General features: G+C 39.2%; 1 protein-coding gene across 1 annotated transcript in view; it reads left to right on the plus strand.

Moving 5' to 3' along the window:
* Positions 1-20,541, plus strand: part of PCSK1 (proprotein convertase subtilisin/kexin type 1) — a 42,494-nt gene extending 21,953 nt beyond the window's left edge. Inside the window, exons 8-14 of the mRNA XM_003822752.6 lie at positions 351-563; positions 3,011-3,111; positions 10,823-11,056; positions 11,973-12,130; positions 13,544-13,677; positions 16,002-16,163; positions 17,650-20,541. Of these exons, the coding sequence (XP_003822800.2) occupies positions 351-563; positions 3,011-3,111; positions 10,823-11,056; positions 11,973-12,130; positions 13,544-13,677; positions 16,002-16,163; positions 17,650-18,027 (1,380 nt within the window). The 3' untranslated portion in view covers positions 18,028-20,541. The remainder of the gene's footprint in view (positions 1-350; positions 564-3,010; positions 3,112-10,822; positions 11,057-11,972; positions 12,131-13,543; positions 13,678-16,001; positions 16,164-17,649) is intronic.
* The last annotated feature ends 5,480 nt before the right edge of the window (positions 20,542-26,021 follow it).

Here is a 26,021-nt window from a genome sequence, read left to right on the forward strand (position 1 = left end):
GAAAGAGAGGAAGTTCAAAGATTTAAGTGCAGTGACATAAACTAAGAGAAGGGTGGAAAAATATGAGCAAGTGCAAAACGCTAGATTATGAATCTGCATAAGAAAGAAAAGCGTGTGCTCAGCCCTACCCCAGGAGGCTCCAGAGACTGGCAGGGCCAGAGTCCAGTGGCTTATAATATACAGCCTTGTGAGATTTCCAGTATCGAAGCCAAAAGATCTGGAATTGAAAATAGATCCCAAATAGCTGTCTCTGAGAATTTCACACATGTAGTCGTTGGGGATTTTATTGGGATATAACAACGACCCCAATAGACGATAACAGATAATATGCATTCTGGCTTTTCCTTTAGGGGAGACAGGGGAAGGGGTCCATCTTCGTCTGGGCTTCGGGAAACGGGGGGCGTCAGGGAGATAATTGTGACTGTGATGGCTACACAGACAGCATCTACACCATCTCCATCAGCAGTGCCTCCCAGCAAGGCCTATCCCCCTGGTACGCTGAGAAGTGCTCCTCCACACTGGCCACCTCTTACAGCAGCGGAGATTACACCGACCAGAGAATCGTATGTTGCTTTTGTCTAATTCTCTCTGCTTAGTTAGGAGAGCGTGGCATGCATGTGAAATGATTCCCCTAACTGACCTTTGGTACGACTGATTCGCTTAAGCTTGATGTCTCAGTTGGGGAAACTCACACTTACTCACTTGAAAGGCTGGCATCCATCAGAAAGTTTTCTCTCCAGGGATAATGACACTTCTGCCAAGATGATCTTCCCCTCTGTCATTTTTAAACCCAGCCTTGAGAAGCCACCAAACCTGTCATTACACACAGCGGAGACTCCAAATGTCTTTTCTGCTTGTCTGATGCCTCCCTGGAAACAGCCTTAAAGGAGATTTCAGGGTTGTAGGGGCTTTATCACCCTTGTACTTGCTGATCCTTTAACAGCAGGGATATAGTCTGCCCTGTAGCAGATGATAAAAATACAGAGTCTACACCAGCTATGTCTCCTAAGAATGGATGACCTGCAGGAAAATAGCAGTTTCAGTGTCCCCTGAGGTGAACTGCTCAGCATCTGGGTAAGCAGCTCGGGGAGGTCGTATGCTCAGAGAGCTCCTGCAGCCCACGCTTGCCTGCGCCTTTGCTTCCATGAGTCAGACGGCCAAGGGCAATTATTGGATTTCCCTTCAAGGGCATGACGATGGAGGGGCATTTAGGGGCTTTGAGAACAAAGGGAGGCACTTTTAATTTAAAAAATGTAAGGCCCCCAATTTAACTCCTGACACAGAAAGGACCAACTAGCTAAAGTATATAGATCCTATCTCAGTGAAATAGCAGGTCATGATCTAATTAGAGGGTGGGTGAACCCTATAATAATGACCTTGGAATGCGTGCAAGATTCCTATTAATGGCATCTCAACAAAATTGTCAACACGAACATCTTCGTCATACAGGATCACTTCTGCAAGCTAGTTTAGACAGTAAAGCTGTGGTCTCAACTTAGAAGTGTGGGCCTGCTTCTCACGCGCATCTCTTCAGCTACTCAAGGAATAGACAGTGGCATTCTACTGAGGGGTTTTTATGGCAGGCACATTTTATAGGGTTTGAAAGGGGCATATCAGACATCTGCCCCACTTGTCTTCAGAGCCCCTGGCTGTTGTCATTTCCCTGGGTGTCCAGAGCTGCCTTTAGAAAATGGCCTGTTGGGCATTTCAGAATCACCATTTCACAGACTGTTCCTTATCTTGGGTACCCTGCACTGAAGCAGAAGAAAGATTTTCTATCTTTATAAAACTCCCTCCTTAAGAAAGCCAGCCTTAGGAGAGACAGCTGGTGGATTCTATTTGAGACAGTCTCAGTAACATAACCTTTTTCTTACGCAAACCTTTTCCTCAGCATAGTCATCTCTGGGGGCTTGCTTGCGTCAACAGGTAAAAAGGGCAACCTTGCTTCCGCAGCCCTCTGAGGAGCAGAGCCATCATAACTTGAGAAATTCAGCAACTCCAAGCAGGAAGCCAATGGAGGTGATAATAGAACAAATTATTTTTTTACACCTCCCTCCCACACATCGAAATCTCGAGCTAGAACTTCGGTGCTGGAGCCTGGGTGGGTGTCTTGTTAGTAATCCCTTGGCCCAACCAGCAGCGCCGTGGTCCTTAAGGCAGACAGGAAGTCTTTTCAGTTTCTTCCCTTCATCTCAGCAATCTCTTCATTACCCTAAAGTTAGCCAGGGTAATTCCTTACTTGCAAGAAAATTATGTAAAACTACTTTCACAGAGAACATCTCGGGTAAGTCTCAGCATATGAGTCAGAAAATATAAATCACATTTTACAGATGGGGAGCCAAATGACTTGCCCGAGGACAAATCTATTAAGTAGCAGTTAGAGAATTTGAACCCAGAACTAAGTCCAGCACACTTTTCATTTTAAAGACCCATCGTTTTCCTCAAAGTGTAAATGTGGACACCAACTCACAGGTATCAAATCTAGTTCAACAGTGAGTGCAAACTACATACTAAGCATTTTTTGTGCAAGTAGTTCAAATGGCTAAGGCCAGGATGTCTTCATATTCTTGGGCTGAAGAGGCAGCCAAATGTCAATCTGAAGGCAAAAGGGAATTTTGTATGAGACAGAATTTCTAAATATGCCAGACCAAACACAATGGACCTGATGATTAATGGGCCAGCATGATTCATAGTGATTTTGAAACTTTGTTTTTTATAGACAGCATTTCGTTTGGGAATCTCAGAAAAGAAAATATTCATAGTGGGAGTACTTCATCCCCAGAAAAGGCATCTTGCTGCCAGAATTATAGAGAAGTTGCATATAGAGGGTGAACTAAAATATCAGCAGATGGCAAACATCCGCCTGTGGTTTAGAGGAGAAAGTAGGCAATCGAATCAGCTGAGTTTCCTGGTCATAGCAGATGCAGCCTTTGGTACAGTTAACCCCCAAGACAGGCCCACACTCCTCACATGTTCTCCCTGCCTTTCTCTCCTTCCTGACGTCATCCAGACGAGCGCTGACCTGCACAATGACTGCACGGAGACGCACACAGGCACCTCGGCCTCTGCACCTCTGGCTGCTGGCATCTTCGCTCTGGCCCTGGAAGCAAAGTAAGGCCCAGAAAGCTTCTAATCACCTTTACAAAGGCTGATTCTCCTTATTTTTAATAACACTTTTTTTTTCTGAATACATGGTTACAGAAGAAATTTTGGAATACTGCAAATAAAGATAAGCTCTTTCCTGCCACTTCGAGGTCACTAACCATAGTTAACATCACAATGTAGATTTAATACACACACATCTTACAAAATTGGGATCTTAATATAGACATTATTTTGTAATCTGTTTTTATAACCCATTCTACAATATATTAAACATACTTTCTCCTGTCTAAATCAATATGCTTTGACCTTTAAAACTCAAGCTATCCCTCAAATCTTCTTCCCACTCAGCTACAACGCCTTTTGTTTATTCTCTTCCAGCAGGATTTTGTTTAAATAGTTTCCAGTGGGCAGTATTAGGAACAAGTTTAAAAAACTCCTTTCTTTGAATATACAAGCCTAGTCCTGGAGCTGATATAACCACATCAGGGGACATGAGATTTAAAGGCAGCAGTTTTATATTTTCACAGTGTTCCATTGTATAAACACAAATTTCCTTAAAGTCATCTAATCATGCTTAAACACCATTGTCAGTAAATATTAGTTGTCATCTCTGATAATTTCCTCAGGATAAACACTCAGAATTGGAATTTCTGGGTCAAAGGGCAAGCATGTTTTAATGATTTTGATATATATTGACAAGATGCTGCCTTGAATGACTATACCATTTTATATTCCCTCCAGGAATATATGTGTGAAAGTGCCAGTTTCCAAAACCCTTGTCAAAACTACTTTTACTATCTTTTAAAATATTTGCTATGTTGATAGGTGAAAACAGTATCTCATTTTAATATGCTTGTATTTAATTACTAATGAAGCTCAATATTTCATACCCTTCAGCTCTTTGTCTTCTGGGGTTGCTTCTTTATGGCCTTAGTTTTGTTTTATGGCCTTGGTTCACAAAAGCTAGATGCTTTATAAGTTTGACATTTACCTTTTAATTTGTTTCTATGTAATTTTTAATGAAATGTAGTTAATACGTATGTAGTTATGTTTGTCAGTCTGTTTCTTTAAGGCTTCTTCCTTTGCTTTTATGCTCAGAAAAATTTTCACAACCCCAAATTAGATAAACATTTATTTATATGTCTTTTATTATGGTTTCTTTACCATATTTAAATTCTAAATCCCTCTGGAATTTATTTTAGTGTATGATGTTAAAAAAAGATTTAACTTTTTTTTTCTCATAATTACCCAATAGTCCAATACTTAACACAGAGGAAAGAAATTGAACTGTCTCACACTGCACATCACAGCTTTTTATGTGTCCTCATTCCTGCTTTCTGATGTGTGGTGACAGTGAATCTTGAAATGTCAAGTCAGGTGCTATGGTTGCATATTAGAAGAAGTGATTAAACTTGTAAATTACTATTATCCTTCCTAATAAGGAGATTATCCTAGAATAAATTACATATTCTCTAGAGAGAGAACAAAGCAGTGTCCTTATGTCATGTTCAGTAGACTCAGTTCGTAATAACAGAAAGGAAAAATATCTTGGCCTTTGCCATGACTGGAAAAGCCGTGAGGTTCCCGAGCCTTTGTCCGGGAGAGTCCGGTTTATCTCTAGGATCCCTGGGGCTTCCTATGGAGATGGGGTATATTCCTGGGTATCTCGGCTGTGAGACGGCTACAGTGGCTAAGCAAGGAAGTCTAGCAAGGCTCTTACCAAGAGTCCACCTACTTGGAGGGGCTGGCAAGATGCTTGGTAAGGGAAGAAGTAAATTCAGGTGCTCAATTAGAAATAGATATTGGGCCCTCCAGAAAAGCTATGTTCGGAATCTAAGTTCACTTATAATAGGAAGTAGACGGACAAAAGACAAAAATCTATGAACACAAGCTGAGACTGGCATCAGCAGATCCAAATTAACCGAGAAATAATTGTCCAAGCAGTGAAAATTGCAAGGAACACCTGGCTTCAAGTTCTAGCTCTACCACTAGCTATGTGGCCTTCGGCAAGTTAATTTACTTGTGGGGTTCAGTCTTTCCATCTATAAAATGAAGGGGTCAAACGAGACCTTTTTTTACAAACTTCTTCTCTTCCTAAGATTCTCAGAGTTGAGATTGAAAATGTCAGCCTGTATAGGTAATCCAACATGAATTGTTGGGGTCAGTGATGAGGGGTCTGGACCAGAAGAAAATAGGGTCCTATGGATTATAGGATCCTGTGCAACAGACTTATTATATTTAAGATTTCAAAACACAGACTACTACCCCAGGGAGCTGTTAAAAGAAAGCAATCTTAAAATTTTATGTCTAGAACCTTTCTTCTCTATCCAACACCTGTCAGATGCATGTAAATATAACTAGCCGTTCCTAGCCCATCCTTGTATAGTGATCAATATAGTAGAAATATCCATCTGCTGAACAGAAGTAATGTCAATTTTATGTAAGAGCTGAAATTGTAAAAGTGCAATCCTTGGTTTCTAAAACCTCAAGGCTTCTTTTTCTGTATAGTAGAAAATGACCCTATACAGAAAATAATCCTTTCCTTTTCTTTTTCTTTTGGAGACAGTGTCTCACTCCGTCACCCAGGAGGGAGTGCAGTGGCACGATCTCGGCTCACTGCAACCTCAACCCCTCGGGTTCAAGAAATTCTTATGCCTCAGCCTCCCGAGTAGCTGGGATTACAGGCATGTGCCACCATGCCTGGCTAATTTGATCCTTCTTTTTTCTATATAGGAGAAAATGATCTAGGAATGATCTAGCCTCATTAATCTCAGTCTCTGATGGACAGTCTCTAAAGCAGGTGTTTCATTTCTGTGAAACACTCAGATGGGTTCCAAGGGGTCCATGAATCTCTTTGCAACTAAATGCAGAATTGCTTATAAATGTATGTATGGCATATTTCTGGGGAATGGCTTATAGGTTTCAACAGATTCTCAGTGTTCGTGATTTAAGAGATATTAAGAGCCTATGATCTCCCAGGTGCATATCATAAGAATTTAATTCCCTTCATTTTGACTCAATTCATCAGTAAGATAAGCATGACTGATCTATCTTAACATTTATATCCTTACTGCCAAGGTTCATAGAAGTTATTAAGATTTCTGTTCTCAATTGAACATTTTTCTGAACTCTATTCAACTGTCTATACCAAAGCTGAATGCCAGAATTTCTAGACATGTGACCAAGCTTTATCCCAAGGCACTCAAGAATGAGAAAATCATTTAATCATGTGCCATCCCACAGGAACAACTATGGAGACTGAAGAGCCCTTGCCTAAACTTATCAAGAATAATGGCACCTAATATTGATTAGGTTCTTACTGTAGACCAGACACAGCTGGCCTCTTTATATACAATATTAATTATAACCCTTACAACATTCTTATGACATAGAAATTATTAATTTCACCTATAAATGGGAAAAAATAAGGCTTAGAGAGGTTGAGATATATAACCAAGATCCCACAAAGAAATTCAAACTCAAGTCTCTCTGACTGCAAAGGCTGTGCTATCAGCAACCACACCTTGCAGCCTCCCACAGCCCTGTGAGGGAGAGGCAATGTTGAATGGCAGCCTATCATCTCCTCAAATAAAGGAGGGTTCGGAAGATTGAGGCTGATAAATGAACATGCATTTATGAGTTTCTTATAAGTTTTCTGTCACAAGCAGACTACTCAATATGCTGTGTTAAATGTTATATAGCCAGAGTATTGGGGAATGGGAGGAGAAAAGGAAAGGAGAAGGAATGGTTTCTGGCTGAATATGCACAAAGAAATACTTTCCTTCCCCAAAGCGATGTTTCTCAAGTACCAGCATATATAGTCATCACCTGGGGAGTTTATTTAACATGCAGGTTCCCAGGTCATTTTGCCAGCAACTATTCAGACCTTGTATCTGCCTAGGAGTTTCTGGTATTCAACCTAGGAATTCCTTTCTTAACAAATCTCCCAGGCACTTTTTAATGCTAGTAATACCTTAACCGAGTTTTGAGAAACAAATGCTATAAAGAGTTACTTTTACCACTGTGTTTTCCTACAACCTCATCCACCTGTGTTTGTGTAGAAACCCATTAGGGTAGTTAGTAGGTGTATCTTGGAGATAAATATACTAAGAGAAGAAGGAATTCCTTGCGTAAATGTTTGTGGCACTATTATTATTATGTAGTGAGTATACCTAAGAAAGCTGTAGAAAATAGCCTCAGCCTTCTGAGGAGAGATCAAAAGAATCAGAATAATTTTTAATAGGTGAGGAAAATTCTGAAGTGAACCACTGAATCCCTTCACACCTTTGGAAATATTAAACAAACGGATAAGCCAAACTTCTGGTCTTATTAAAACCTGGAGAAAGAGAAATGGACTTTCAATGCTGCATGAAACCTTTGGAAAAAAATCACAACAAAAAATTCTTGACTTAGTGGGTTGTGAAATGTTAGAAAGTCCAAGTTAGAAAAATTTTAAGATCTAGGCTAATTTAGGTATGATTAGAGGCTGAACCAGATAGCTCCTAAGACTTTTCACTCTGGAATTTTGTCTCCAAATTACATTACCTACATCTCTTCTAATTAGAAGCAATGCTTAATTCGGTGTTTAATTCCATACCCTTATTTTCTGTAAACATATCTTTGATTAGCAACTCAATGCAGTGTTTCAAAATTTAATTATCGTGGATGTCATTGAGCACAAATTAACAAAGGAAGGCTGTCAGGAATGAGTTGCACTGTTGTTAGCAGCTCCTTTTCATTTATGAAATACAAGCACACGAATGAACAATAACTCTGTTAGAAAAATACACCGGGGTCTGTCATGGGGTGGGGTGAGTGGAGAGGGATAGCATTAGGAGATATACCTAACGTAAATGACGAGTTAACGGGTGCAGCACACCAACATGGCACATGTGTACATATGTAATAAAACTGCACGTTGTGCACATGTACCCTAGAACTTAAAGTATAATAATAATAAAAAAAGAAAAATAGGTTTTTCTAATTGCATGACAATGAAGCTCCTTAATATTTTGCAGAGACTAGATAAAGGAAAATTTTAAAACAAAATAACCTGCAACTACCTATAAAATAAATGCTCTACTACAGAAACATAGGACACACATGCTATATGTGATAATCATGATTATCAGCACCTTGCCTTAAGCCTCCTCAGTACGCTTCCTCCTTCCTGCCTCCACACATGCACCTGCACACACTGATGATCCAAATGGAAAACTGGTGTGTTGCCCGTTGACTGCCTTGATAAGAGGCTTTTACCTAAAACTCCTTTTAAAAGACTGGAAGGAAGCAAGCATTTCAATAAAATGTCCTATTCTATTTACAAGTGTACCAGGTGATTATGAGGCAAGCATTCTGGGACTCACTGAGGATCCCTAAACTGGTGTCCTTCCAAGGCCTCTGTCAGTCACTCTCCAGGGTAAAGTGGTATGTTTGTCGGGAGCTCAGCTCAGGTGAGCTGAGCTGTCAGGTGTGGAGTAGCCTATTAATTCAACAAGCCAAAAATGAAAGCATTGAGCCTTTAGTCACTTACTGCTATGACATAAGCAAGAGTCTGAAACCGGAGAAAACACTTACTCGCCCTGTTCCTGGCATACTGGTTGAGTGGCTCAGCACAGACTTAAGGGTCATCTCACTGCTGAGGGAGCCCCGAACAAAAGGCTCTGGCAATTTTATGGACTCTGAGGTGTGAGGCGGGGAGGGACCAAGAGAGCCCGGGAGTGGAGAAGCACCAGGCACTGAGTCTGAGTGAGGAAAGTGTCTAGATGTTTCCCCTCCTCTCTCCACGAGGAGGCCTGACCAAGGGACCTAGGAAGGAAAGCTCTCACCAGCTAGGAATGTCAATATGGAAAGAACATGAGGGGCCAGGGGGCCTGCGGCCTTCATGGAAACTCCTCTCAGAGGCTGCGAGCCACAAACTGCGCACTGTGTCTGCATGGGGAGGGCAGCTTCCTCGTGTGTCGTGCCAGGTAAGACCTTTGAAATCGCCTATGGTCAGGCCTGAAAAATCACACACAGTTTTTAACTAGGAGCCGGACTCTTCAGTGTTTAGGAATGTCCACTGCCTCTTTCTTGTCACAGGGGATTACTGAGCCAGTACATGATGGGCTCTGGGGAGAAGGCAGCAAAGTGAGCCAGACTCCCCTGATGATTGTTCTCCAACCGAGTGCTGAGACAGGAACCTTGAGGACTAAAAACTGGGGCATCTACTTATTACATAATGCTTGATTGGCTTCAGGGAACAATACAGGTCTCAAAGTCAAGGAAAAGTTTGAGAATCTGACTGATGACTAGGAGCAATATGTTTTAAAATTATATTTGGGGCTAGTTAGCACTTAGGCATGTTCAGTCTCTGAACCAACCATATCTGCTGAGCATATACCCTGTGCCCAGCATTCTTCTGGGTGCTACACATCAGAGAGCAAGATAGATAAAGATCTCACCACTTATCATGGTTAAATTAGAACCAGGGAGAGAGACATTAACAAAACACAATACAAATGAGTTTCCCGCATGTTAGAAGCCTATAAGTGCAATGGAAGGAGAACATGCACATATAGCAGAATAAGAGAGCTCGGGACCATGTGGGAGAGTGGAAATTTTAAATAGGTTGATCAAGGAAGGCCTCATCATAGTATAATAGATCCAACAATCCCTTATACCTCTGATTTATCTTTATAGTGTTGCTAAATTAATCTTACTAAGACTTATGATTTTACTATTTCCTTACTCAAAAATTCTCACTGATTCCCACTGCCCAAAAGATAAAGTATAAGCTCCCTTTCTGGCATGCCAGGTTCTCATCGCTCTGGCCCAGTACTCCTCACTGCCTCTCCCCTGCCCCAGCAAACCAGGCTGTCATCTGGCCACACCTGTACTGTCCCACTTTGGTGCTTTTGCTCCAGTGGCCTTCTTCTCTATCTTCACTTCTTAACACTCTACCCCCTGTCAAAGTCCAGCTCAAATATTTCTCCCCCACAAAGTTTTCGTAGATCTTTCTATTCCATGGAAATTCTTTCTACTCTAAACTCCCACAATGCGTTAAGCTATGAATATAGCACTCACCAGATAGAATTATAAAAAGCCTTAATTCTTTTTACTGGATTGTAAACTTCTAAAAGACAAGAACCACATCCTTGAATATCCCCACAGTATTAGCATAGTGCCTTGCAAGAGTGAGCTCAAATAGCTAAGAGTTTCTTGACGCTTTTGATAGATAAAGAAAAAGGCAATACATGTTTACAGCAGGTAGCCAGTCTGTCTTTAACATCTCACTCTTCCTAAGAAGGAAGTCAAGGCCTCGTCTGTGGGTTCATAATGCTGAAAGTGCTAAGGCTTTTAATGGACAGCATGAGACTGGAGGGCATAAAGAAAGTGTTACCATTTAAAATGTTTGCTTAGTTAAATGGAAGTAATTAGAAATTAAGGACAAAGTTTTATACTTCTATATTGCTGAGGACTGAATTTTACTCATAGTAAAAGCTTATATGCTCTGGAGAGAAGTCATAACTTATATGTTACAGGGAGAAGTTTTCAGCTCTGTATTCTGAATTCTGAATGAAAAGATATATGAACAGTAATATACACTAGAATAATATAACTACAATAGCAAAAGGCACTTCATAATCCCTGAATGGAGGTGCTTATTGTTAGCACTTGCTTTTGCAAGGAAACTTCATTTTTCTCTGAAAGACACTTTGGGTCACTTCCCCTCCAGCCCAAATCTCACCTGGCGAGATATGCAGCACCTGGTTGTCTGGACCTCTGAGTATGACCCGCTGGCCAATAACCCTGGATGGAAAAAGAATGGAGCAGGCTTGATGGTGAATAGTCGATTTGGATTTGGCTTACTAAATGCCAAAGCTCTGGTGGATTTAGCTGACCCCAGGACCTGGAGGAGTGTGCCTGAGAAGAAAGAGTGTGTTGTAAAGGACAATGACTTTGAGCCCAGGTAAGTATCTCCTGGAATTTTAAACACATGTGTGCCCATGGCATAATTTCATTACTATGTTGGCCATTCTGCCTGATTTTTTTGTATCTACCCTTCTGAAGTAGATGGAGGTGGAATTTTCTAGTGTTCTCTGTGGGTGTCCATGGGGACTAACTGAGAGACCAAAGCTCTAGAAACCATGTTAACCATTTGCATGTTCCTCTTGTAGTCCACCTACAACATAGCACCCAGTCTAAGATGCAGCATTGTTTTATTGTCAATTAAACTGTGATCAACCACCCATCAGTTTCAAGATTCATTCTAAATTCAATGTTTAACTATTTCTTTAAAATGCATCTTAGGGTTGATGAAATGCAGTACTTGCCAACCAGTTTTACCCAAAATCTGCTTGCAGAATAGCCTTGCTTCATGCCACAGTGCTGTGTGATTCATGGCTTTTCTTCCATGAGGGATTCTTTATCATACACTTACATAGACTCCCTCTAGCACACCACATCTTGTCACAGAAGAAATTTCTACTAGGAGTGTTTTGTAATTTCTATCAAAGCAATCAAAATAATACTGAAGACCTGCTCACACAAAATATCCAAGGATGGGAGGCTTGGGGCATGCCTTCAGAAGGCCTTCTAGATAAAATCATTTTTTTCTTAAGAGGGGCTTTTTGATGGGTCTACAATAAATCTGCCTGAATTTGACTCCACAGCAAATAGCATTGTATTTAAGTATTAGTGCCCCTTACCATTTTCTTATGCATTAAAATTCATGTATACATAATTCTGAATTAGGTTCTACACATCACAGGGAGTGACAAAAAGCTTAGTTGAGTATCTAGTCAAGATTGATGCGTGCAGATATGCATAAAATGCAAGGAAGTTTGGATATACTTTATTCAATGCTGATTCTTTAATGTATTTAGAGCCCTGAAAGCTAATGGAGAAGTTATCATTGAAATTCCAACAAGAGCTTGTGAAGGACAAGAAAATGCTATCAAGTCCCTGGAGCATGTACAATTTGAAGCAACAATTGAATATTCCCGAAGAGGAGACCTTCATGTCACACTTACTTCTGCTGCTGGTAAATTAAAAGAAAAAAGTTCTAAGCCATTTATATTTTTAAGTGTAAGTTGAATGATTCAAATAACTGATTGCTTTTGTTTATTCATAGAACAAAGTCTCCTAATAGATATTTTCAGGTCTTAAAAAACATGCTTATTTTTTCCTTTTTCTTGGGTTAGATCTCCCTCTGCCCTGCCCATTTCCACTGATCCTTTGATAAGCAGAGAATGAGGCCCATTCAAATAATGCTAATTAATACACTTTTCTGAAGTCATGCATTTTCAAACTGTTTACTTTTCCATTTTACTGACCTATCACTTTTCTCTTAGACAACAAATTAGTGAAAGTTACTCTGATAATTAACCAAACTCACAGATATATCCGAAACATACAAGGAGTCCATTGAAAACTGGGAATTCAGATCGATTAGAGGAGATTGAGAAGATTAACAAATTTATCATAGTAACATGAATAAGGCCATTTTATATGATGTATGAACATTTGCTTTTTCCTGCGAGGGCACTAATTCAGATAAGATAGTGGATAGGAAAGAGCTCGTGAACCATAAGCCATAATCTAACCAGGAGGAGCAGTCCCAATACTCCTTTATGTTTTAGCAGGACTCAACTGACGAAATTTGGTTTCTGTGGGTGATATGTGAGGAAAGATGAGCTATCTCTATGATCTTCCTCCTGAATATTAATTCTTAGAGGTTTGGAATAGGCTCTGTTAATTTTGAAGTTATGCTTTCTAGATGTATTGGAATTAACCTGAAATATTGGTGGAATGCTTTTTTAATTGATAGACCTGCAGTTATTTAACCCTTCCACATAGAACTATTATCAATTGATCTAGAAAGGGCTGGGACTTAAAAATTTACAGGTAACCTGTCTTTTAATATAAGAGATTGTTAAATTAATATATCTTTAAGAAATTAATACATTAATTAAATAATTATGATTATTAATGATTGCATAATAAATTAAATAATAATTTTTATGTCTAAATCATTATGGAGTCAGGCACCTACTAAATTTTCAAGATTTCCTCTCACACTTTAGAAATGATAGTTTCATTAAAATATTTTTAGATTTTTGACTCTCTAATTCAATTTGTAAATGTAGTTCACCGAGTTTTCCTTATTTAAATAAACCTTAGTCAACATTTTCATTCATTCATTCATTATTTTTTCCACAATATTTATTGAGGCAAATAATATTATTCATTATTATATATGCCAGGCAATGTGCTAAGCACTATAGATAAAAACATCATATTTTTTCCTTGTGAATGTCTCTATCCTGGTCTTACACTAAAAGAGAAAATTAGGGGAACTCATCTTTTTCAGCTTTTATTTTCAGTTATCAGATGCTAGAGTGTATCCTACTATCAGAGCTATTAGGACATTCATTAACTTGCATTTTTTTCATAGGAACTAGCACTGTGCTCTTGGCTGAAAGAGAACGGGATACATCTCCTAATGGCTTTAAGAATTGGGACTTCATGTCTGTTCACACATGGGGAGAGAACCCTATAGGTACTTGGACTTTGAGAATTACAGACATGGTAAGTGTGAATGAGAGGATGAAAAAACACAAGCTTACTTTTAAACATTTTGAAGCACTTTTAAGGTTGATTTCATCATTAATTAGGGCCCTAAAGAATTGTACCCCTTCTTAGTAGAAGTAAGGGAAAAGTAGAGTGTTTCAAGCCCTGACCACTTGGTTACGTAGATAATATTCAAAAAGAAAGATTAGGCTTCAGCCATACTATAAGAGGGGAAAAAACACTTATATAAACAATGTGACAGACTGTGGGACAAATCCAGGTGTTCCCATGTCTGCATGCAGCCAGCCATCTGACCTATTCAGCCAACAAAATCAATCATATTCACAAAGATACTTAAACGCTCAGACCAACTTTGGTGTGACATTCTGCCAGAGTCACATCTTAAAGGCATGCTTACGATTATTCTGCAGTAGCTATTTCGATGTAGCTTAATGTTTGGAGATACCTTATTTAATATGACTTTTTTAAACAGTTTTAGTCATGAAACAAACCGAAAGCATTTCTTATTTCTTTTTCATTCTGTTTACTAACATTCTTTGACATCCTTCTGTAATTTTAACACACAGTCACAAAAATGAAAGGACAGAGCAAAAGTTAGAAAAAAGCCAAATATAGCTTAATTATTTATTTTTGCATCATTTCTCCAACATTCTCTGTAGGTGAGAATATAAATGAATAATGTTTTGGCTCTGAGTTCTTCTGAGACAAAAGTGTAATAAATATCAGCAGTGTAGAATTATATGCCTAAATAACTTTTTTTTTTTTTTTTTTTTTTTTGAGACGGAGTCTTGCTCTGTCACCCAGGCTGGAGTTGCAATGGTACAGTCTCGGCTCACTGCAACCTCTGCCTCCTGGGTTCAAGCGATTCTCCTGCCTCAGCCTCCCGACTAGCTGGAATTACAGGTACCCACCACCAAGCCTGGCTAATTTTTGTATTTTTAGTAGAAACAGGGTTTCACCATGTTGGTCAGGCTGGTCTCGAGCTCCTTACCTCAGGTGATTTACCCATCTCGGCCTCCCAAAGTGGTGGGATTACAGGTGTAAGCCACCACACCCGGCCTAGATAACTTTTTGAAAATAAATCATTTAAAGTTCTTGGAGATGTCAATTAAATTAATACAAATTCTATAGTCGTTTGTTACATTTTTTTCTCTGAGGATAGCTTTCTCCTAAAGACTGCTAAAATTGTGATTTAGAAATGGAAGTTGTAAAATGTCCTGCTCTCATAGAGCACAAAAAAATGTTCTTAGCATATGGGCCTGTTCTTTAACTTGGCCTCTATTCTTCAACTCAATTTCACCATCAGGAAACTAAGAAAATCTATTTACCAAGGTGGGATTTATTTCATGTCAAGTCTGCAAAATCTGACCTTACACTTCTAAATTTTTAAAGATATTTTAGATTTTAACACATTATTTATAATTGTTGAGCCTTGAAAATTATGACTATTCCCCCAAATATGCAACTTTTTGTAACTGAATTTATAGACCTCTTTTATTTATTTAATTTATTTTTTGTCATTGAAATTTATAGACCTCTTTTATTTAGTTTTTTATTATACTTTAAGTTCTGGAGTACATGTACAGAATGTGCAGGTTTGTTACATAGGTATACACATGCCATGGTGGTTTGCTGCACCCATCCACCCATCGTCTACATTAGATATTTCTCCTAATGCTATCCCTCCCCTTGCCCCCTACTCCCTGACAGGCCCCGGTGTGTGATGTTCCCCTCCCTGTGCCCATATGTTCCCACTGTTCAACTCCCACTTATGAGTGAGAACATGCAGTGTTTGGTTTTCTGTTCCTGTGTTGGTTTGCTGAGAATGATGGTTTCCAGCTTTATCCATGTCCCTGCAGAGGACATGAACTCACTCTTTTTTATGGCTGCATAGTATTCCACACTGCATATGTGCCACACAATTTTTAAGGGCTTATTAATGCTAGAGGTTGTTTATAATACTCCATAGAGGCTGACTTTTTTTCCCAGTGGAATGTTTCTATAAGTTGATAATTGGGAAATATATTTATAGAAGGTACAGTCAGCTTTTCAAGAACACATCCAATATGGAAAAGAAGACTTACATAGAGATTTCTGATTTTTAAATTAAATGTTTGATTATGAAGCAATCAGTTTCTAAACTGTTGAACCTACAAATTGTCAATTTTTATAGCAAGAGTGGATCCAATGGTTTCTTTCACATGAAATGCACAGAATCTTAAAATGAGATTGTAACAATGAAATCCTTTTTAGCTATTTTGAATGAGTTTGTTTTATATTATCTAAAACACATACTAAATATAGGTATGCTTATTTGTTAGTCTGGAAGAATTCAAAATGAAGGAAGAATTGTGAACTGGAAGCTGATTTTGCACGGGACCTCTTCTCAGCCAGAGCATATGAAGCAGCCTCGTGTGTACACGTCCTACAACACTGTTCAGAATGACAGAAGAGGGGTGGAGAAGATGGTGGATCCAGGGGAGGTCTGTGTGGCTCTGTTCTTGGCATGCTCTCTTTTGAACTGGGGTAGACAATGTTGTCAGTGAAGCTGTACCCAACTTCCAAGCAGGAAATAAGTCAAACATGGATGGGGAGGATAAGAAGTGATAGTGGTAAACTATTTTTTTCCATAGGATAAAACTGTATTTTTTTCATTCAATATTTTATCCAGAACTTAGAAATCACAATTAATGAATTCAAAAGTATTAAATTTCCTAACATGAATTTTCTCCACTTATGACAGATAACAAATGGAAAAAAAAAGTTGTCTTTATGCCCAATCACATATATCTAACATTTGTACTGTACTTTGTTTTTAAGCATTTTCCACATTGTCTCATTAACATATAATCCCTATAACCTAGGAAGGATAGACATTCGTGTATCCATTTTGCAGAAAGAAAAACAAGGCTCAAATGGCCAAATCATGTAGGCTTCTTTTTATTAATTCATTAACTGACACTTCTTGGCAACACCAAGGTGAGCGATAGATCACACTTTTTCTCAAAAAATTTCAGAGGATAGCTAAAATAAGTCGTTCACATTCCTGGGTTTCAGCCTGCTATGGCTCCTGGCTTCCTTCTGTCAGATGGTGAGAAAAGCCCACATTTTCTTTATCTCTGTATCCCAGCATCTAGCACAGTGCCTCAGGTGTAATAGGTAGGTTTTCAGAATTTTCAGAACGCCCTGCTCTGAATAGGTCCAGCTCTGAGCTGGGTGTTTTGGAAGATACAGAGGCAAAGTACATATTCAAGAAATTTATACATGAACTGTGAAGGCCTCAGCTTGAATTCTAGTTCCATTTATATTCTTCAAAGCAGCTTCCCTCCAGGACCTGAGTCCTGAGTACTTTTCTTCACAGTCTGGGAAGCAGGTTAACCTTGTGAGTGTTGGAATATTGAAACACTTCCACAGCAGTTGGCCAAGGGTGGCTTCTCTGAGCTCTCCAGCTCCCTCCTCCCCAGCCTAGCACCTCAGTCTCTCCCCTGACCACTTCTTACAACTCAGTGGCTAAAAGGGTAGTTCTGAAAGCCAGTGCCTCCAGGAAGGCACCCCCATGCTACCGCAACCAGTGGGTGCCTTCTATATGACTTGTTAGATATTTTGATATCCTCTGCTTCCCAAAATGGATTCCATGACAGCAGGCTGACAAGTAAAGAAAACCACCATGTACTGAGTACTTACCTATACAGTCTCATCTAGTCTTCAAAACCACCACAAATGGAGGTACTCTTATTCCACCTGACAGGTGAAGTTGAGGGAGATTAAAAAGGTTGCTAAAGGTACCCCAGAGGGTAGGCAAATGAGGGTTGAAGCCCAAGTCCATGTGGCTCCCAGTCTTGAACTCTCTCCCCTCCCCTCATTGCCTCTCAAGCGGCAGGCAGCGTTCCTGTGGTAGGGTTGCACCTAGCTTGCCTGGCCATAAATAATGAACCTTCTTCCCTTTGTGGATGGCATTCTATGTTTTAGGAGCAGCCCACACAAGAGAACCCTAAGGAGAACACTCTGGTGTCCAAAAGCCCCAGCAGCAGCAGCGTAGGGGGCCGGAGGGATGAGTTGGAGGATGGAGCCCCTTCCGAGGCCATGCTGCGACTCCTGCAAAGTGCTTTCAGTAAAAACTCACCGCCAAAGCAATCACCAAAGAAGTCCCCAAGTGCAAAGCTCAACATCCCTTATGAAAACTTCTATGAAGCCCTGGAAAAGCTGAACAAACCTTCCCAGCTTAAAGACTCTGAAGACAGTCTGTATAATGACTATGTTGATGTTTTTTATAACACTAAACCTTACAAGCACAGAGACGACCGGCTGCTTCAAGCTCTGGTGGACATTCTGAATGAGGAAAATTAAAATAAGTGTGTGGTCCCAAGTTGGAAATATTCATGCTTCTTCCTTACCCTGCGATTTTGCCTGTGTCTGAAGTGGTTGTTTTGTCATGAATTCTTATGCTTATAATATCCTTTGTGGTACCTTTTGTTTTTCTCCCTAAACTGTACATGTGAAGGGGATGAGCTCAAGCAGGAAGTTCAACTTCCAGAATTGATCATAGGTATTTCAAAACACATCTTTCCTGTCTGCACAAGTGAAGTGTTTTGTTCTTTCTGGAGTCACAGTTGACAAAAAGCTCTTACACTACATTAGAACACTGCATTAGAGCCCATTTCAATTCTCAAAAGAAAAGGCAAAACCTGGGATATCAATTAATTTGAAAACATAATCTGCAAAGAATGAGAAGGAGTCAGAAACTGTTTCTGTAGCTTGTTCCCTGTCTTGTCCATGTGGTTCTTCAAATTTTGATGCCAAGAAAGTATTTAGTAGGCCTAATGAAGGAGTTCACTGTAAGACTCATTCCCTAGATCTTTCTATTCCAAAGTGCCACTCATTCCTGTAGTCAAAATCTGGTCATGTTGGTCAAAAGCTGGATTATTTAGATTCAGAAACAGATCTTGAAATCTGAATGCTCTGGTTTGAGCAATTTTCGAACATTCTTTGCCTGGCGCACGGTGTCTGTGGTGCCAGAGGCGTCCGTGGATCCAGAGGTGGTTATGACTCGTGCTGCATGCCTGGTCTTTCCTCTGTTTCTCCTTCTTCTGAAAGTTTTCTATACCTGTCTCCTTTCTCAGCCACAAAATAAATGTTGGGAGAAATGATATATACCACTTTCCCAGAAAAAAAAAAACTTACACTTGGGACTTGGCAAATTCCTAGTCACAATTTTTTTCAGCAGTAACAGGAAACCACTCATCACATGGAGACCTAATGTAATAATAGAAAAATACTCATAATAGGGAGAAACCATGAGAAGTTTTGTTTTTGTTTTTTTCCAACTGTGTTCATTAGAACAGGGTGTTCTAGGTCTTTGAAACTGAATGTTTATTCCTTGATACTTAAAGATCTTCTCCAATCCTATCACTGATAGTGTCCAAATTCTCACCAAATTGCTCCTAAGCTTCAAATCAGAAGCAGAAACTGGCAGACCATGGACCTTAATTGTCCCTCAGGTAGATTTTGTTTGGTATGCAGAATGTTTTTAAAATATGAGTGGTTATTGAAAATATGATGTTTCACATAAAACCTCATTCTCGGACCCATCTTTGCTCATGGCAACAGTTAGCTGGAGCTGAGTAGCAGCTGCCTGATTAGATGAGCTCTCAGTCCCCATGGCACCCTGCTCCATGTTACCTAGAGCAGGCACTTGATTCCTTGCTGGGCAGTATCCAATAGGCATTTGATTTTGCCCACTCCTACACTAAGTGAATGTGTACAAAGTGTAAATGCATTAGGAAAAAACAAACTACCCGCATCTTCTGTTAGGCAGGATCTGTACAATAATAATTATGAGTTTGCTTATGTAATCTCGCCTCACCTGGATGCTCGCTAATACTAATTCATTTATTACTAACCTTCTGGCTTCCTTCTCTCAATATGCTTACAAAGTCTCCAGTCACCTACATTGCTGGCTTTCTCCCACTGAGTTTGCTGCTTGCAATTCTTCCATGAAGTTTGAACTTCATAAGGCAATTCATGGCATTGAACTGGTTCATGAAAAGAACACTAGAGTCTGTCATTTGCTTTGGCTTGAAGTATGGTTGGTAACACAAATTTTCACCTGCTCTTCTACCATTTGAATTTGTGTAGAACGAGGGTGTTTGCAGAGCAATGCCCATAATGCTTAGAGAATGTTCTCCTAAAAGACTTGCAGAATCACTCTGTCCTTGGAAGTTTCATATGTTGTTTGATATAAAGTGTTAGATAGAATTTCCAATATTGGAGCATATCAAAAAGTATTAAAACTAAAAAGGACCAGAGAATTCTTAGATTGGCCCAGAAAGGCCAATAAAGAATTAGAATGAAAACTCATCACTTTTCCATTCCCAAGCTAGTGCTAGATGTATAAATCTTTCTTTTGATTCTTCCCAACAAAATATTTTCTGGGTTAAAACCCCAGCCAACTCATTGGGTTGTAGCCAAAGGTTCACTCTCAAGAAGCTTTAATATTTAAATAAAATCATATTGAATGTTTCCAACCTGGAGTATAATATTCAGATATAAAATAGTTTTGTCAGTCTTTCTTAGTGCCTGTGTGGATTTTTGTGAAAATGTCAAAGAGGAAACTTATATACTATTTCCCTTGAAATTTTAAACTATATTTTCTTTACAGGTATTTATAATATACCAATGCTTTTATCAAACAGAATTTTAAAGAGCATAATAAATTATATTAAAGAACCAAAAGTTTTCCTGAGAATAAGAAAGTTTCACCCAATAAAATATTTTTGAAAGGCATGTTCCTCTGTCAATGAAAAAAAGTACATGTATGTGTTGTGATATTAAAAGTGACATTTGTCTAATAGCCTAATACAACGTGTAGCTGAGTTTAACATGTGTGGTCTTGGTATTCTTAAGGGAACTTCCACATTATACATTTGATGTATTGACCAGAATATGTAAAATATGCTTATAAATCAGAAAAATAAATTGTTTCTCACTAAGTCAAAAGAAAAAGAGCTCACGTTTCCACCACAAACAAGATCTCCCTCTTTTATTGCGTTTCCCAAATGGACTATACAAAAGAAAAGCCGACAGTTTACATTAAGGAGTTAATTCCTTTTTAGGAAATTGGGCTTTCTTGGAGTCAATTTAAGAATCTACCTGAACAAGGTATGTTTTATTTTCCTCTCTAGCCCATCCTTCACTTTCTTGACAACATGCAAAGCTGTATGACTGAGCCTTAACTGAAATGTTGAGAAATGAACAAACTATCTAAACTAAACTAAACAGACTTACTACATGTAAGAGAAATGATTCCCAATATTTCACCAAATAGGACTTAGTTTACAGGCTAGAGTAAAGCAGCTAAGTGTGAAATCCTTCCCAGAGGTTCTCTCATTAGAACCCTCAAAGTTCCAACTTTTTTTTTTTTTTTTTTTTGCTAGAGTCTCACTCTTTTGCCCAGACTACAGTGCAATGGCATGATCATGGCTCACTGCAGCCTCCACATCCCAGGCTCAAATGATCTTCCCACCTCAGCCTCCCTCACAGCTGGGACTACAGGTGTGCACCGCCATACCCAGCTAATTTTTGTGTTTTTTGTAGGGACAGGTTTCGTCATGTTGCCCAGGCTGGTCTCAAACTTTTGGGCTCAGGTGATCCACCTGCCTCAGCCTCCCAAAGTGCTAGGATTACAGGCATCAGCTACTGTGCCAGGCCCCAATTCCCAACTTTGATTTCTGAACTTCAGGCCCACTTCTCTCTCTTGCTTCAAACTTCCATTCCTGGAATTTCGACCCACCATCTCAGAATCTGACCTTTTTTCCCTTGGGAACTGGTTTTTCCCCAGAATCCATTCATTTCTCCTAAGTCATAATCATTCAGTAAAACTGGAATGATCTTTCAGAAATTCCAGAAGGACTTCTTTCCATCAGGATTAGTTGAAGATATATCTCTATTTTCATTTCATTGATTAATCGATTAACTGATTGATTGTACATATTTAAGGTGTACAATGTGATATTGGGATATATAAATACATAGTGAAAGGATGATTACAGTCAAGCAAATTAACATATCCATTCTCTCAGTTACCTTTTTTTTTTTGTGGTAAAAGCACCTAAATGCTAAGAAAACTCTTCAAGCAAATTTCCAGTAGGTAATACATTTTTATTAACTATAGTCCTCATGCTGTACATCACATCTCTAGACTTTTATCCTACATAACTACATTATACTATTTGACCTATATCTCCCCATTTCCCCCCACCTCTCCCACCCCACTGCAACCACCATTCTACTCTATGTTTCTATCTATTTGACTTTTTTAAAATTCCACATATAAGTGACATTATGCAGCATTTTTCTTTCTGTGTCTGGCTTATTTCTCTTAGCATAATATACTCTAGGTTCATTCATTTATTGCGAGTGGCAAGAGCTCCTTTTAAAGGCTGAATTTCATGTGTGTGTGTATATATATGTATATATATATACAGAAATAGTTTGTGTGTGTGTTTGTGTTGTATATAAAACAATTTCCATAGATGGTCTCTACTTTCTTTTGAATGTCCATCTGGTAACTATTGGATTAACCATGTACATGCTGTGAGTACAAACACAAATACATGCACATGTACAAAGGATACAGATTAATTCTTAAATACAAGTTTAAACTCATGAGGAGGAAGAGAAATGCCTTCCAACTGTCTTGTAATTTGCAAAGCTATAGCATTCATATAAATGATTGTTTGAATTATCCACTCTGTTCCCTCTGCCCCTGTGGACAGAGTATACTTTCTTGGACCACTGATGTTGACCACGCAATCTACTTTGGCCAATGGAATATTAATGAATGTGATGCAAGCAGAGGCCTCAAATGTGCTTGCACAGTTTGGCTTGGCCCTTGCTTTTCAGTGACCCAGCGCTGTGAGGAGAGTGTGCCCCAGGAGCTACTGCCCCTTAAGCCTGGTTTCCAGAACAGATGTATATGAACCAGTTGTAAATCAAAACCACATTCTGGAACCAAGCCCAGCCAACTCATAGCAAGAAGCAGAGCCATCCTGAGAGAGAACAGTCTAACTAAGCCTGTATGTTGTTGCTATATGTACATATTTTATAAGCATTACTCTATCATTAATGTACCAGTAAAAGGAGGTGACTGCAGTCATTATATGCCCATCATTCTCATGGCATGTGCCAGGGAGGCAGAGACCACTTTCCTGGTTTCTATACTGGTTCTCTCTACCATGTGTGCCACTTTCAGTCAATTTGGCTGGAATGCCATAAAGCACTTTCTCTCTCCTCCACATCCATATGCACCCCATCTCTATACACCCCCATATTGAGAGTATCTTCATTAAATAAGTATCTGAACAGGGACCCCCAATCTTGAAAGGAATTCTTGCTCTTAGAAGAGGACAGAGGAAAACATCCTCGAATTTCTTCCTGCAGGGTTGTCATGATTGATCCCTTCATTTCCCGTATCCCTGTCCCTAGTGGCCCCAGTGACAGGTGATTTATAAACCTCGATGATGTCTCAGTGAGAGGAGAGTAGCCTTTGGCCTTAGTTCTGTCTTACATATTTTACAACACTTCTTGCATCATCACTTCTCCTATTCCAGGCACCACCAGGGCTCAGCTCAAAACTCATTCTTGGGGAGGGTCCAGTGCTCCCCACATATCATGCATAATTTTCAGTTCATAGTCACATTCATAGAAAAGAGTATCATTTGAGCGTTCCATGGTAGGGTGCCTAATGCCAGTCTGTTTTGGATAAGAAAATGCTTACTGAATAGTATAAATTTTGAGCCCAAAATGTTAAGATAAGAGAGATTTGTAATAATAAAGAAATTTATGGGCTGTTTCAAATTCTCTTGCCAGAGAGAATTAGAAGGAAGAAAGCCCACCTATGAGGTCCTATCCATCCCATCAGGTTTCTCAGAGGTGGATCAAACCCATCTTGTTTATCTGAGCATCTAGGCCCTTGGCTCTGGTCATTCTTTACTAGCACTTAATAAGCTTTTGGGACATGAATGAATGGCCGTGAACCTGCTGTTGTTATTTTTACTTACAGAAACCAAAAAGCCACAAGCCTTAGCTTTTCTCAATCAGTTGCTGTAAATGATACTATTCTAATCATTAAAGGGCCAAAAATGTCTGAAAATATATTAACAACTTAAAGGCTAGAGGTGTGGACTCCTGAGTCAGCCACAAATGAATCTGAATCCAGGCTCTACCACCTTCTAACTATGTGCCATTGAGCGGGCCTCACCTTTCTGGGCCTTATTTACTCATATACAACAATGAAGTCTACCTCTTATGCATTTGCTGTTAGGATTAAATAAGATAATGCAGAGAAGTAATTTCGTTGTTTTTGTTTTGTTTTGTTTTTGTTTTTGTTTTTGAGATGGAGTTTTGCTCTGTTGCCCAGGCTGGAGTGCAGTGGTATGATCTCGGCTCACTGCAACCTCTGTTTCCTGGGTTCAACTGATTCTCCTGTCTCAGTCTCCTGAGTAGCTGGGATTACAGGTGCCCACCTCCATGCCCAGCTAATTTTTGTATTTTCAGTTGAGACAGGGTTTTGCCATGTTGGCCAGGCTGGTCTCAAACTCCTGGCCTCAAGTGATCTGCTCGCCTCGGCCTCACAAAGTGCTGGAATTATAGGCGTGAGCCACCGTGCCTGGCAAAGTATGGTTTCTGTAGAAAGTAAATATTCAGTAAATGTTAGTTTTCATTATTTGTGAGATTGTTGTTTTTATTGTGGTGTCATGAAAACAAAACGGACTTTAGAACCAAACAGATTTGAATTTGTAGCTCTTATCTGCAAATCCAATAAAGGAGAAAATGTAAGAATCGATGAAGAAGATGAAAATACTGTTAAATATCTCTGGCTAAGATTATGTGGCCTCGTGAATTGTCATTCCAATGTGAACCTTCCTTTCCTAATGCCACATTGGAAATGGGTTAATCATCACCAGTGTAGACTGAACTGCAACGAGGAATCCTTGAAGTGACAGTTGAGGTTCAAAAGGCAGTTCCCCAGGACTAAGGAAAGCCAGAGGCAACAAGTGAGGGAAAAGAAGATATTGAATAAAGAAAATCATTGTTTAATTTTGTCTCACATCCAATTGGTAAGGATTTCTCCTAGCATCCAGAAAGAAATTGGAGTAACAATTTTCAAACAAAAAAAAAATTTCTAAAGCATTGAGATGCCAATAATAACAATACAAAACAGATTCTTTCTTAACTATATTCACAACACAGTGCATTGTTTAATTAAATTCTCACAAGAATCGTAAAAACGAATCTGAGATAAATAATATTATTGTCCTTATTTTGAGGATGGGAAAGTGAGACACTGAGGGGTAACGTGTTTTGTTTACTTGCTTAAGGTCATGCAGATATCAAGGAGTAGAGCTGAGATTTTAACCTGGCAGTAATTCCAGCATCCAAGCTATGCCTTATATTAGCAAGACAAAAAAGGTGACATGACACTTTAGAAGATATTTATAGCACGGAATAAATATTTATTCTTAAAAACAATTCTAAACTCATGAGAAGGAAGATAAATGTTTTCCTAACTGCCTTGTAATTTGCAAGGCAATATCATTAATATACATGACAGTTTGAATCATCCACTCTGCTCCTTCTGCTCCATGAACAGAGTATGCCTTCCTGAACCATAGGAATCTACTGCAGATTCTTTTCTGTTATTTGAAATAATAGGAAAGCTTTTGTTAACTGAACATTTTCTTTGCATTAAGCACACACTTTCTATATTTTCACAATGATAATTCATGAATAAGACATGTTATTTCTAATGCTTGCATTATCCTACAAGTGAAGTATTTTTACATACATGGAAACTGAGATTCACAAAGGTTAAATCATTTGCCAAAGGTTGTACAGTTAAGCCGCGATTTTAAAACTGGTTTATCCAACCCTATCTTTTTGCTCCTTCACTCTGTTTCGCTTTTTAGCTTTACTTCCAAATTTTGCAAACTGATGCCTTAATAAGCAGTCTCATGCTTCCAGGAACACCTAGAGAGTTTATACCGCTTCTTCAAATTTTGGAAACCCCAACAAATTTAAGGGTGAGAGAAGTTGTCCTTGTCAATCATCACTCCTTGACCTATTTTGAAAGGAACCAAAGTTCTTAGGAGGCAACAGACCAATCCAATAACTCAAGCAACATTTGGATGAAGAATCAATCCCATGAACTCATGTGTGGCTCATCCCCAGGGATGCTAAGATATGTTAATAACCAGCACATTGACTCTAGGAGTATTCTAGTATGTTGGGCCATTCTATTTGTCTCCCCATTTCTTGGCCTTCCTGGCTTGATGTTAATGTGT

This window comes from Pan paniscus, chromosome 4 (assembly GCF_029289425.2).
Source record: "Pan paniscus chromosome 4, NHGRI_mPanPan1-v2.0_pri, whole genome shotgun sequence".
Taxonomy (NCBI): Eukaryota; Metazoa; Chordata; class Mammalia; order Primates; family Hominidae; genus Pan; species Pan paniscus.